The 13,791-nt window shown below is 42.0% G+C and overlaps 1 protein-coding gene across 13 annotated transcripts in view; it reads left to right on the top strand.

Moving 5' to 3' along the window:
• fhod3b (formin homology 2 domain containing 3b) overlaps positions 1 to 13,791 on the top strand; it is a 746,243-nt gene that overhangs the window by 580,247 nt on the left and 152,205 nt on the right. For 7 of the 13 annotated variants that reach the window (XM_068000398.1, XM_068000442.1, XM_068000372.1 and 4 more), the window contains one exon: positions 4,175 to 4,246. The exons of the other annotated variants lie outside the window; for them this stretch is intronic. In XM_068000398.1, the coding sequence (XP_067856499.1) occupies positions 4,175 to 4,246 (72 nt within the window). The remainder of the gene's footprint in view (positions 1 to 4,174; positions 4,247 to 13,791) is intronic. 13 annotated transcript variants of the gene reach the window in all.

The following is a 13,791-nucleotide window of genomic DNA, read 5'->3' as shown; positions in this document are numbered from 1 at the left end:
ATTCTGGCCTCTTGCGCATCTCTGATTTTAATTGCTCCACCATTGGCGGCCATGCCTTTAGCTGCCTGCGCGGAGACGGGCGATGTACCGCAATGTTTTTAAATTGTTCCGCAAATTTATTAAATAAACAATGAATATGTGAATGTGTAACTATATAGCATATATAAATGTTTGTAGTAGAAATTCTAACACTTCCTCAAAGGAAAAATAATTAAAAAGTTGCAAATCTGAACTGCATCTCTATAAACAACTGCTATTTATACAGCTCCTGTTCTCATGATGTCCTTATGTGCTGTGGGAGATGGCTAAAACCTACTTACCTCTCAATGTTAGATTCAACTATACTTGGGGCTGTCGCTGCTTCATTCCTTATTCTCAGCCTGTTTCCAAGGCTTATTATAAATTCATAATGACCAGCCTCATTCAAAAAGGAACAGATTATCATGTTCATAATTGAACCAATCACAAATTCTGTATATATTTGAAAGTTGTGTGTTAAACTTTCACTCATGCCTATTACCAGGGAAAGTATAACTGCAGTTTTGTAATGAGGCTGAGCTAAGGCTTTTTTACAATCTCAGGTATTGCGCCTGATTTGAAGGGACAGGTACTAAAACAAAACAAGACAGAACGGCTTCATATTTGTCACACATCTCAGTCCAGGTTGAATTGTTTCTGTGGTAGTGAAAACCTGCAGAAATGTTTATTTTTAACCACATATAAGTCAACAGTAGATATCTTAGGGGCCTGTGACTGAACCTTTTGCTGATTCACACTAAATTTGTGCAGCCATGATGTACTTGTGTACACAGCCTGTGTCTTAATGTATATGTGTATGCAGCCTATATCTTAATGTACTCGAATACACAGCCTGCACCCTAATGTACTCGTGTATACAGCCTAAACCTTAATGCCCTCGTGTATACAGCCTGAGCCTTAATGTACTCGTGTATGCAGCCTGATCCTTAATGTCTTTGTCTATACAGCCTGAACCTTAATGTTCTCGTGTATACAGCCTATACCTTAATGTACTCGTGTATGCAACCTGATCCTTAATGTACTGGTGTACGCAACCTGATCCTTAATGTACTGGTGTATGCAACCTGATCCTTAATGTACTCGTGTATGCAGCCTGGATGTTAATGTACTCGTGTACACAGCCTGAGCCTTAATGTACTCGTGTACACAGCCTGAACCTTAATGTCCTCGTGTATACAGCCTATACCTTAATGTACTCGTGTACACAGCCTGAACCTTAATGTCCTCGTGTATACAGCCTATACCTTAATGTACTCGTGTACACAGCCTGAACCTTAATGTCCTCGTGTATACAGCCTATACCTTAATGTACTCGTGTACACAGCCTGAGCCTTAATGTACTCGTGTACACAGCCTGATCCTTAATGTCCTTGTCTATACAGCCTGAACCTTAATGTTCTCGTGTATACAGCCTATACCTTAATGTACTCGTGTACGCAACCTGATCGTTAATGTACTGGTGTACGCAACCTTATCCTTAATGTACTGGTGTACGCAGCCTGAACCTTAATGTACTCGAATACACAGCCTGTACCTTAATGTACTCATGTATACAGCCTGAACCTTAATGTTCTCGTGTATACAGCCTATACCTTAATGTACTCGTGTATGCAACCTGATCCTTAATGTACTGGTGTACGCAACCTGATCCTTAATGTACTGGTGTATGCAGCCTGGATGTTAATGTACTCGTGTACACAGCCTGAGCCTTAATGTTCTCGTGTATACAGCCTATACCTTAATGTACTCGTGTACGCAACCTGAACCTTAATGTACTGGTGTACGCAACCTGATCCTTAATGTACTCGTGTACACAGCCTGAACCTTAATGTACTCGTGTATACAGCCTGATCCTTAATGCCCTTGTCTATACAGCCTGAACCTTAATGTTCTTGTGTATACAGTCTATACCTTAATGTACTCGGGTACGCAACCTGATCCTTAATGTACTGGTGTATGCAACCTGATCCTTAATGTACTGGTGTATGCAACCTGATCCTTAATGTACTGGTGTACGCATCCTGAACCTTAATGTACTCGAATACACAGCCTGTACCTTAATGTACTCATGTATACAGCCTGAACCTTAATGTCCTCGTGTATACAGCCTGATCCTTAATGTCCTTGTCTATACAGCCTGAACCTTAATGTTCTCGTGTATACAGCCTATACCTTAATGTACTCGTGTACGCAACCTGATCCTTAATGTACTGGTGTACGCAACCTGATCCTTAATGTACTCGTGTACACAGCCTGAACCTTAATGTACTCGTGTACACAGCCTGAACCTTATTGTATTTGTGTATACAGCCTGATCCTTAATGTATCAATTGGAAACTCAAGTTAGACATTTTGAAGGAACCTGTTCAGCCAGGTAGAGTTAAAACGGCACCATACAAATGTCATTTGACAGAGTCAAACTGGATCCAATATGGGTTTTAAATGCAGCTTATCTTTACCAATGTAGGTGCCACAGAAATTCAAAACCATCACCGCAACAAATGTTAAGCAAGTGGTGGTTCTGCAATGCTACTGAACCATCTTTAGTTAAAGTAACATCACCATTTTTGTCCAGTCTGTATTGTATCATAGTAGGTACAGCACAGGAGGATTCTATTCGGCCCATCGTGCCTGTACCAGCTCTTTGAAAGAACTATCCAATTAGTCCCATTCCCCTGCTCTTTCCCCATAGCCCTGTAAATTTTTTCCCTTCAAGTATTTATCTAATTCCCTTATCTAATAGCTCTTTAGCAAGACTGTTGCACATCACATCAATGCAGGGCATTATTACGTGTTTACCCAAAAAGCTTCTCATAGCCAATGTAAATGGTTTATGTGCCAGCCAATAAAGTGAGTAATCTCAGCAATAATATTATAAATATAAATGAGAACCAGCCCTGGAGCGTTCCAAAGATTTTATTTGTGATGGCTGATAACATTTTGATTCAGACAGTATTAAATTATAAATGGGTTATATTCTGAACCCTTCTCACTAAGTGCTCAGTGTAAACTGACACACTGAACTTTAAAAACATAATGTCATTGTTGTGTTGAAAGCCATCTAGGTTATCGTCACTTTTAGATTAGTGGTAACGTGGAAGGTAAATCGCCTAAGTATTCAACTTCTTAGTCTTATTATTTGACTGAGCAGATAATCATACTGATCTATTAGCTTTACATCCCAACATGTCTATAACTTAAATGTGGTTTGCAGTGTGTTAATTTTATTTGCTTTTCTTTCATGTACGTCTGTATTGACACTTTTCCAGATGGGAGAATGAAGTCATCTTTTGTAAGACTGGCTTCACAATAAGTCTTGAAAGTAAGATGTGCTAAACCAAAACCCAAACGTAGAAAATCTCAAGGCTGGAAAGGACCATAGATCCATCTCAATCACCTTCCTTCATTTCCAGTAGTTGTATCTTATGATGTAATTCTTCAAGATACTTGTCTAATTTGACATTGAAGTTATTGAAGCTACTTGCCCTTACAACTCGGTAAACTTTTTAAAAATTCATTCATGGGATGTGGGCGTCGCTAGCAAAGCCAGCATTTATTGCCCATCCCTAATTGCCCTTGAGAAGGTGGTGGTGAGCCGCCTTCTTGAACCGCTGCAGTCCTTGTGACGATGGTTCTCCCACAGTGCTATTAGGTAGGGAGTTCCAGGATTTTGACCCAGCGACGATGAAGGAACGGCGATATATTTCCAAGTCGGGATGGTGTGTGACTTGGAGGGGAACGTGCAGGTGGTGTTGTTCCCATGTACCTGCTGCCCTTGTCCTTCTAGGCGGACTATTGCAAAAGCTGAGCACTTCCTCAGTGAAGTAAAGCATCCTTCCATCCTGCCTGAATCTATCCCTCTTCAGTTTACACTCGTATCCCTTGTTCTGCTATCCTACATCAAATCAAATATTCCTGACTGATCTGCTATATCTCTGAGCCTTATTAATTTGAATACTTACATCAAAACTTCATATTGAGATCACACTTATTATCTTTCTATGGAGGTTCAAAGCAGTGGGAAGCAAATTATTTCACAACGATCCTATCACATTCCCCAGTTTCAACTTTGTTCTATTGCTGAAATTTCTCTTGTCTTTATTCACTTCTAGCTTCTCTGTGTTTCTGTTTGCAGTCAGTCGGAATCTTCCTACATGAACAAATATACTGATTCCTTTGAACCTTACACATCCAGGCCTTCTAGTAGGTGGGTCATCAAAGTATCTCTTTCTTTCATTGATAGTTGTAGCATGCTGCAATCCGTTGGAAGCTAAATAGTCTGCAGTGTATCTCTGAATTTATAGATTTACATTTATGAATTGAGCTCTGAGTTTATATTTGTGGATGCAATTGTCCATTATCACTGTGTACTACTTCCATTTAAAATGAAATTGTACTTAATAATGTATATTAGAAGACCACAGCCCAATAATGGAACATTTTTGAATGGGCGATCTTTTGATGTGAGCACTAAGGTGCAAATGCCGATTTTTTTCCAGTGTCATCTTAAAGCAGGCTTTAGTCTATTTAAGTTAACAGATTAATGCCCACCTTACAATATGTGGAGATGCCGGTGATGGACTGGGGTTGACAATTGTAAACAATTTTACAACACCAAGTTATAGTCCAGCAATTTTATTTTAAATTCACAAGCTTTCGGAGGCTTCCTCCTTTGTCAGGTGAACGATTTTTTCACATCGTTCACCTGACGAAGGAGGAAGCCTCTGAAAGCTTGTGAATTTAAAATAAAATTGCTGGACTATAACTTGGTGTTGTAAAATTGTTTACACCTTACAATAATACAAGTAGGAATTCCATGCACATTAAGAGCTTCCATCAAAAGACGCCCACAAGAAAATGTGCCCTAAAATGTGTGAGAGAGAGAGAAAAAACAAATAGTTCACCATGATTTCTTGAAAATAACTTATAGAGTTCAGTACAAGTATTGTTCTGCAGTTGGTGTGGGTTGTTTTCATGCTGCGTTTTAACTTTGGTGCTTTTTCAGCAGGTTGGACTTGCCAGTTTCATTTTGTCAAATTAGAGCAGACTTGTCCAAGATGCTTTTGATATATTTTTGCTGTGATAACATTGAACTGTGTTTGCATCATGCAACATGGTGTAAATGCTTCTTGGTACTGTTGTAAATGATGATAAAAAAGTCTTTTATATTTTGTTTGGATGCAGCAGTGGGAGTTAGAGCTTTGCAAGCTTGGGAGGGAACAAAGATCCATTGTCGTGACTACAAACGAGTTGCTGAGTTGGTATTTGTGCATCTGTATGAATGATTGAATCTGTATACGTAGACAGAAAACATAGGAACAGGAGTAGGCCATTCAGCCCCTCGAGCCTGTTCCATTAAATTAGATCCTGGCTGATCTGTATCCTAACTCCATCTACCCGCCTTGGTTCCATAACCCTTAATACCCTTGCCTAACAAACATCTATCAATCTCAGTTTTTAATGTTTCAATTGACCCCCAGCCTCAACAGCTTTTAGGGGAAGAAAGTTCCAGATTTCCACTACCCTTTGTGTGAAGAAGTGCTTCCTGACATCATCCCTGATAGGCCTAGCTCTAATTTTAAGGTTAGCCCCCTCGTTCTGGACTCCCCTACCAAAGGAAAAAGTTTCTCTCCATCTACCTTATCAGCTCCTTTGATCATCTTAAACACCTCAACTAGATTTCCCCCCCGACATAATCTTTTATATTGAAGAGAATACAAGCCTAGTCTATACAGCCTATGTTCATAATTTAACCCTTCTAGCCCCTGTATCATTCTGGTGAATCTGCGTTGCACTCCCTTCAAGGCCATTATAGTCCAATTAAGTGGTAGTAAATTCACGGACAATATTTTGAAGGGGGTGATGCACTCTTTCCCGACGAACTACCACCTCCATATCCACCATCCAATCGGATATAAGAAGGCTACCCCCACGAATTACGCTTCTGCATCCATTTCCTCAAGTAATGACCCCAAATTATAGAGTACATTCAAAAGAAGAGTATGTTTTTATTTAATAAAACTAAATGAGTAGTGGGTATGTGGGTAATATTGCTTTTGTGAAATTACCATACCGTTGGTTGTAGGAAAGGAAATCTTCAACATACTTTTGTAAGGATGTCCATATACTGCAGTTCTTACCACAGAGAGTTGAGAGCAGTAATAGAGTTTTAGAGTACAGAGTCTGATTACAGCCAAAAATGACCAGAATCTGGATGAGCAATTCCATCCATTGGGCAGTGACTGCCTTTCAATGACTTTAGGCACTTTACATTGCTATGTTAGTTTTAGGAGAGCGGTGCTCTGCTGGCTGCCTCCTCTCCACCATTTATATTTCTACCCAGTGTCAGTTCCATTAGATGCTGAACAGAAGCAGAGGCAGAGAATCCAGCAGCAGCTGATACAACGCACAGAAAAGTGGTTTCTGCTGCTGCTGGATCAAACTAAGTTCAGGATTCAGAACAGATCTAGCAGCTCAAAACTGGGCATCCATGAGGCGCTGTGGGCCATCAGCAGCAGCAGAATTGTATTCCAGCACAATCTGTAACCTCATGGCCCGGCATATTCCTCACTCTACCATTACCAACAAGCCAGGGGATCTGAGGAGTGTAGAACAGCATGCCGGGAGCAACAACAGGCATACTTAAAAATGAGGTGCCAACCTGGTGAAGCTACAACACAGGACTACATGCATGCTAAACAGTGGAAGCAACATGCTATAGACAGAGCTAAGCGTTTCCACAACGAACGGATCAGATCAAAGCTCTGTAGCCCTGCCACATCCAGTCGTGAATGGTGGTGGACAATTAAACAACTAACGGGAGGAGGAGGCTCAGAAAACAAACCCATCCTCAATAATGGCAGAGTCCAGCATGTAAGTGCAAAAGACAAGGCTGAAGCATTTGCAACCATCTTCAGCCAGAAGTGCTGAGTGGATAATCCATCTCGGCCTCCTCCCGATATCCCTACCATCACAGAAGCCAGTCTTCAACCAATTTGATTCACTCCACGTGATATCAAGAAACGGCTGAGTGCACTGGATACAGCAAAGGCTACGGGCCCCGACAACATCCCAGCTGCATTGCTGAAGGTTTGTGCTCCAGAACTAGCCGCACCTCTAGCCAAACTGTTCCAGTACAGCTACAACACTGGCATCTACCCGACAATGTGAACAAAATTGCCCAGGTATGTCCTGTCCACAAAAAGCAGGACAAATCCAATCCGGCCAATTACCGCCCCATCAGTCTACTCTCAATCATCAGCAAAGTGATGGAAGGTGTCGTCGACAGTGCTATCAAGTGGCACTTCCCAATAGCCTGCTCACTGATGCTCAGTTTGGGTTCCGCCAGGACCACTCGGCTCCAGACCTCATTACAGCCTTGGTCCAAACATGGACAAAAGAGCTGAATTCCAGAGGTGAGGTGAGAGTGACTGCCCTTGACATCAAGGAAGCATTTGACTGAGTGTGGCATCAAGGAGCCCTAGTAAAATTGAAGTCAATGTGAATCAGGGGGAAAACTCTCCAGTGGCTGGAGTCATACCTAGCACAAAGGAAGATGGTAGTAGTTGTTGGAGGCCAATCATCTCAGCACCAGGACATTGCTGCAGGAATTCCTCAGGACAGTGTCCTAGGCCCAACCATCTTCAGCTGCTTCATCAATGACCTTCCCTCCATCATAAGGTCAGAAATGGGGATGTTTGCTGATGATTGCACAGTGTTCAATTCCATTCCCAATCCCTCAGATAATGAAGCAGTCCGTGCCCGCATGCAGCAAGACCTGGACAACGTACAGGCTTGGGCCGATAAGTGACAAGTAACATTCACGCCAGACAAGTGCCAGGCGATGACAATCTCCAACAAGAGAGAGTCTAACCACCTCCCCTTGACATTCAACGGCATTACCATCGCCGAATCCCCCACCATCAACATCCTGGGGGTCACCATTGACCAGAAACTAAACTGGACCAGCCACATAAATACTGTGGCTACAAGAGCAGGTCAGAGGCTAGGTATTCTGCGGCGAGTGACTCACCTCCTGACTCCCCAAAGCCTTTCCACCATCTGCAAGGCACAAGTCAGGAGTGTGATGGAATACTCTCCACTTGCCTGGACGAGTGCAGCTCCAACAACACTCAAGAAGCTCGACACCATCCAGGACAAAGCAGCCCGCTTGATTGGTACCCCATCCACCACCCTAAACATTCAGTCCCTTCACCACCAATGCACTGTGGCTGCAGTGTGTACCATCCACAGGATGCACTGCAGCAACTCGCCAAGGCTTCTTCGACAGCACCTCCCAAACCCGCGACCTCTACCACCTAGAAGGACAAGAGCAGCAGGCACATGGGAACAACACCACCTGCACGTTCCCCTCCAAGTCACACACCATCCCGACTTGGAAATATATCGCCGTTCCTTCGTCGTCGCTGGGTCAAAATCCTGGAACTCCCTTCCAAACAGCACTGTGGGAGAACCTTCACCCCATGGACTACAGCGGTTCAAGAAGGCGACTCACCACCACCTTCTCAAGGGCAATTCGGGATGGGCAATAAATGCCAGCCTTGCCAGCGACACCCACATCCCATCAACGAATAAAACAAAAGGTGAAGAGGGCAGTTATATTCCTAGTGCAACCAACAGGCAGAGAATCATTATTTGAGCGGTTGGATGCAGCTTTTAAATGTACAAAATGCCTAGTTTTGCCATTTCATTGCATCTCTCTTCAGTGCATTCTTCCTTTGAGGGTACTGTAAGGTCATTGTTTCGAATTTGTTTGGCTATTTTAATGGTCTTGGTCAGTACAATGTTGTGGATGTTCTTCATGATTATATTGAGCTTCTGTGTGTGTGTGTGTGTGTGTGTGGTGTGAGTGCCTGCACACATGCGTGTAGGGTGCGAGTGTGTACTTGCACAGGTGTGCCTGTGTGTGGAGGAGAGTCTTGAGACGCTGGGCTTGCTCTCCTTGGAGCAGAGAAGGTTAAGGGGAGATTTAGTAGAGGTATACAAAATTATGAAGGGTTTTAATAGAGTACATAAGGAGAAGCTGTTTCCACTGGCAGGAGGGTCAGTAACCAGAGGACACAGATTTAAGGTAACTGGCAAAAGAACCAGAGGGGAGAGGTGGAAAGTTATTTTCCTCAGCGAGTTATGATGACCTGGAATGCACTACCCGAAAGGGTGGTGGAAGCAGATTCAATAGTAACCTTCAAAAGGGAATGGGATAAATACTGGAAAAGGACAAATTTGCAGGCCTATGGGGAAAAGAGCCAGCACAGGCAAGATGGGCCGAATGGCTGCCTCCTGTGCACAGGTAGCAGGCCTGAACTCAGTCAACTCTTCCCCTAGCTTACTCTCAACAAATCTAATTATACAACACCTGACATATATCTTCAGCCTTTTCATTATTCCACAGAATCATTTATTCAGTTAGAAATTGTACATCAGAATAAATAGTGTCCCTCTTCATTCCAATATCCTAGGGCTACACTTTCTTTCTTATTGCTTCATCATTGAGCAATGAGGACCCACATTACAGGCAAGGTGCCAACTACTTTGAAAACTAAATCCCATTTGTTTTATCATATTTGGGATGACTCTTGGATTCATTCACATTGCTGTCAAACTGCAATGTATTTTCATTTCAAATTATGTGCATATTTAATCAAGGTTTGAGTGCATGATAAAATAAATCACAGAATGATACCGGGACTAAAAGGATTAAATTATGAGGACAGGTCGCATAGACTAGGCTTGCATTTCCTTGAGTGTAGAAGAATGAGGTGTTTAAGATGATTAAAGGATTTGATAGGGTAGATACAGAGAAACTATTTCCTCTGATGGGGGAAGTCCAGAACAAGGGGCCGTAACCTTAAAATTAGACTAGGCCATTCAGAAGTGATGTCAGGAAGCACTTCTTCACACAAAGAGTCGTGGAAATCTGGAACTCTCATCTCCCAAAAAGCTGTTGAGGCTGGAAATTTCAAAACTGAGATTGCTAGATTTTTGTTTTGTAAGGGTATTAAGGGTTACAAAACTAGGGCAGGTAGATGGAGTTGAGATACAGATCAGCCATGATCAAATTGAATGGTGGAAGTTTAGTGAACAGTGAGGAGGTCAGTCATAGACTTCAAGAGGACAGAGACAGGCTGGTGGAATGGGCGGACTCATGGCAGACGAAATTTAACGCAGAGAAGTGCTAAATGATTAAGAACATAAGAAATAGGAGCAGGTGTAGGCCATATGGCCCCTCGAGCCTGCTCCACCATTTAATAAGATCATAACTGATCTTTGTCCTCAACTCCACTTTCCCGCCCAATCCCCATATCCCTTGGTTCCCTTAGTGTCCAAAAATCTATCGATCTCAGTCTTGAATATACTCAACGACTGAGCATCCACTGTCCTCCGGGGTAGAGAATTCCAAAGCTTCACCAACCACTGAGTGAAGAAATTCCTCCTTATCTCAGTCCTAAATCGCAAACCCCTTATAATGAGAATATGCTCCCTAGTTCTAGGCTCTCCAGCCAGGGGAAACAGCCTCTCCGCATCTACCCTGTCAAGCCCTCTAGGAATTTTATATGTTCCAATGAGATCACCTCTCATTTTTGTAAACTCCAGTGAATATAGGCCCATTCTACTCAATCTCTCCTCATAGGACAATCCTCTTATCCCAGGAATTAATCTAGTGAACCTTCGTTGCACTGCCTCGAAGACAAGTATACCCTTCCTTAAGTAGGGAGACCAAAACTGTACACAGCACTCCAGGTGTGATATCACCAAAGCTCTGTACAATTGTAGCAAGACTTCCTTACTCTTGTACTCCAACCCCCTTGCGATAAATGCCAACATACCATTTGCCTTCCTAATTGCTTGCTGTACCTGCATGTTAACTTTCTGTGCTTTGTGAACAAGGACCCCAAATCTCTGTGAACACCAACATTTAATAGCTTCTCACCATTTAAAAATTATTCTGTTTTTCTATTCTTCCTACCAAAGTGAATAACCTCACATTTCCCCACATTATACTCCATCTGCCACCTTCTTGCCCACTCACTTAACCTGTCGATATCCCTTTGCAGACTCTTTGTGCTCAATTTTGAATCCAGATAGTCCCACTGCCCGCCCTATCCCCGTAGCCCTGCACATTTTTTTAATTTCAAGTATTTATCCAGTTCCCTTTTGAAGGCCATGATTGAATCTGCCCCCACCAATCCATTGGGCAGTGCATTCCTGATCCTATCCACTCGCTGTGTAAAAAGGTTATTCCTCAAATCACCTTTGGTTCCTTTGCCAATCACCTTAAATCTATGTCCTCTGGTTCTCGACATTTCCGCCAATGGGAACAGTTTCTCTCTATCTACTCTGCCTTGACCCTTCACGGTTATAAATACCTCTATCAAATCGCCTATCAACCTTCTCTGTTCCAAGGAGAACAATCCCAGCTTCTCCAGTCTATCCATGTAACTGAAGTCCTTCATCCCTGGAACCCTTCTAGGAAATCTTTTTTGCACCCTCTCTAAGGCCTTCACATCCTTCCTAAAGTGTACTGCCCAGAATTGGACACAATACTCCTTCTGCGGCCGAACCAGTATTTTATAAAAGTTCAACGTAACTTCCTTGCTTTTCTACTCTATGCCTCTATTTATAAAGCCCAGGATCCCGTATGCTTTTTTAACCGCTTTCTCAACCTGCCCTGCCACCTTCAAAGATTTGTGCATATAAACCCCCAGGTTTATCTGATCCTGCACCCCCTTTAGAATTGTACCATTTAGTTTATATTGCCTCTCCTCATTCTTTCTGCCAAAATGTGAATGAGAGTGAGGAACTTAAAATAATTAATATTAGTGAAGAAAAAGTACTGCAGAAATTAAGGGGACTAAAAGCTGACAAATCCTCTGGACCCGATGGCCTACATCCTAAGGTTCTAAAAGAGGTGGCTGCAGAGATAGTGGATGCATTGGTTGTGATCTTCCAAAATTGTCTAGAATCTAGAATGGTCCCAGTGGATTGGAAGGTAGCAAATGTAACACTGCTATTCAAGAAAGGAGGGAAGAGAGAAACAGGGAACTACAGGCCAGTTAGCCTGACATCAGTCGTTGGGAAAATGCTGAAATCCAATACTAAGGAAGTAGTAACAGGGCATTTAGAAAATCAGAATATGATTAGGCAGAGTCAACAAGGTTTTATGAAAGGGAAATCGTGTTTGACAAATCTATTAGAGTTTTTTTTGAGGATGTAATTAGCAAGGTTACATCTGCACAGGTCCTGAAATACAAGTTTCTCATGGCAGCCAGTGAGTAGAAGCAGTGGATGTGCACTTAATCTGGGAATGAAATAAGAAGAATCTTTTAGCCATGCGTTTCTGATTGTGTGATTATGTAGGCAGCAGTTAGTTTTATCCATTTAAGTCAGATTGGATTTATCAAGAGGGAAACTTGGCTAAAGGTGAGAATACTTTATCCTTTTTCCTTATTTCTCTGATGTTTGTCAGTGTTACCAACACAAAACACCAACTTCAGAATCTTCCAGTGGGCTACAGTCATTAAACCTGAAAAGTGAAAGATTCGTCCATTATTAACACTAGTAAACCTTCCATGCTGATTCTCACAGGTAGTCCAGGACTAGTTACATGGCTCCTGATGCTTTCTGCAGTTCCTCAACAGCCAAAATGTGACACCAGTATACCCATTGCTGTAAATTTACTGTAACAATGTATGACATGACTAATGCAAGAGAGAAATATTACATATCATAACAGTGAAAGATACAGGAGAACGGTGAGAAATGTAACTCCCATGAGCATGTCTCTCTCACAGAATTTGTCAATAGTACCTAAAACTTTTTTTAATTAAAAAAAACACTAAAAAGAACTTATAATTTTTAATGATTTTTTCTTCTGCTATTTGTAAACTTGCTGTCTGGTTGTCATTTGGCGTGGCTTACCCAGAATACTGCAGATAACAGAGCCGTGGTGAAAACTACAACTCCCATGATGCATCGCACACAACACGCACATGTGATTTGTCATCCAGAGCTAGAAATACCTGTCCCAGTTGAAGAACAGAAGCTTTGGGAACAAAGCAGAACTTAAGCCATAGGCCCCAGAGAGAAGAGAAGGTCTTGGTAGTGGCCATTTGTTGGAATCATTTCTAACATACAGTGGCTAACTCTGCGAGTGCATTTAGTTGTGTTTTGTCATATTTATGTAATTTTTAACGGTAATATTTTAACTTATATACTGGGGAAACATCATGACTCTTCAAAGGACTTGAAAGTTTGAGGGATCTAGTCATTTTTGTGGTGCTTTTCTAATAGCAGCTTTAAAACAAATTGAACAATTTGGTTGGTGATTTTGTGCTTGTTGATTGGTAACTTTACCTTTTCTAATGAATGTAAGGACTTGCACAACACCAGGTTATAGTCCAACAGTTTTATTTGAAATCACAAGCTTTCGGAGCTTTCCTCCTTCGTCAGGTGAGTGAAGGGTTCTAAAAACGCATAGCATATATAGTCAGAGAACAATGCCTGGTGATTACAGATAATCTTTCCAACTGCCCCCTATCACACCTCGGCTGGGAGACGATCACAGCAATCAAAGGAGTCGTTGGTGTTCAGACAGGTTAGCCACGGAAAACATTACAGAATACTGAATACACAATGGGTCAGATCACAAAGACAGAGAGAGAAAGAGACCCGAAAGGCAGAGAGAGAGAGAGAGAGAATGACCAGTTGTATTAAAAACAGATAACTTTTTTT

Source organism: Heptranchias perlo, chromosome 2 (assembly GCF_035084215.1).
Source record: "Heptranchias perlo isolate sHepPer1 chromosome 2, sHepPer1.hap1, whole genome shotgun sequence".
Lineage (NCBI taxonomy): Eukaryota > Metazoa > Chordata > Chondrichthyes > Hexanchiformes > Hexanchidae > Heptranchias > Heptranchias perlo.
Note: the sequence above shows the minus strand (reverse complement) of the source record. Positions and strands in the feature narration are given on the sequence as shown.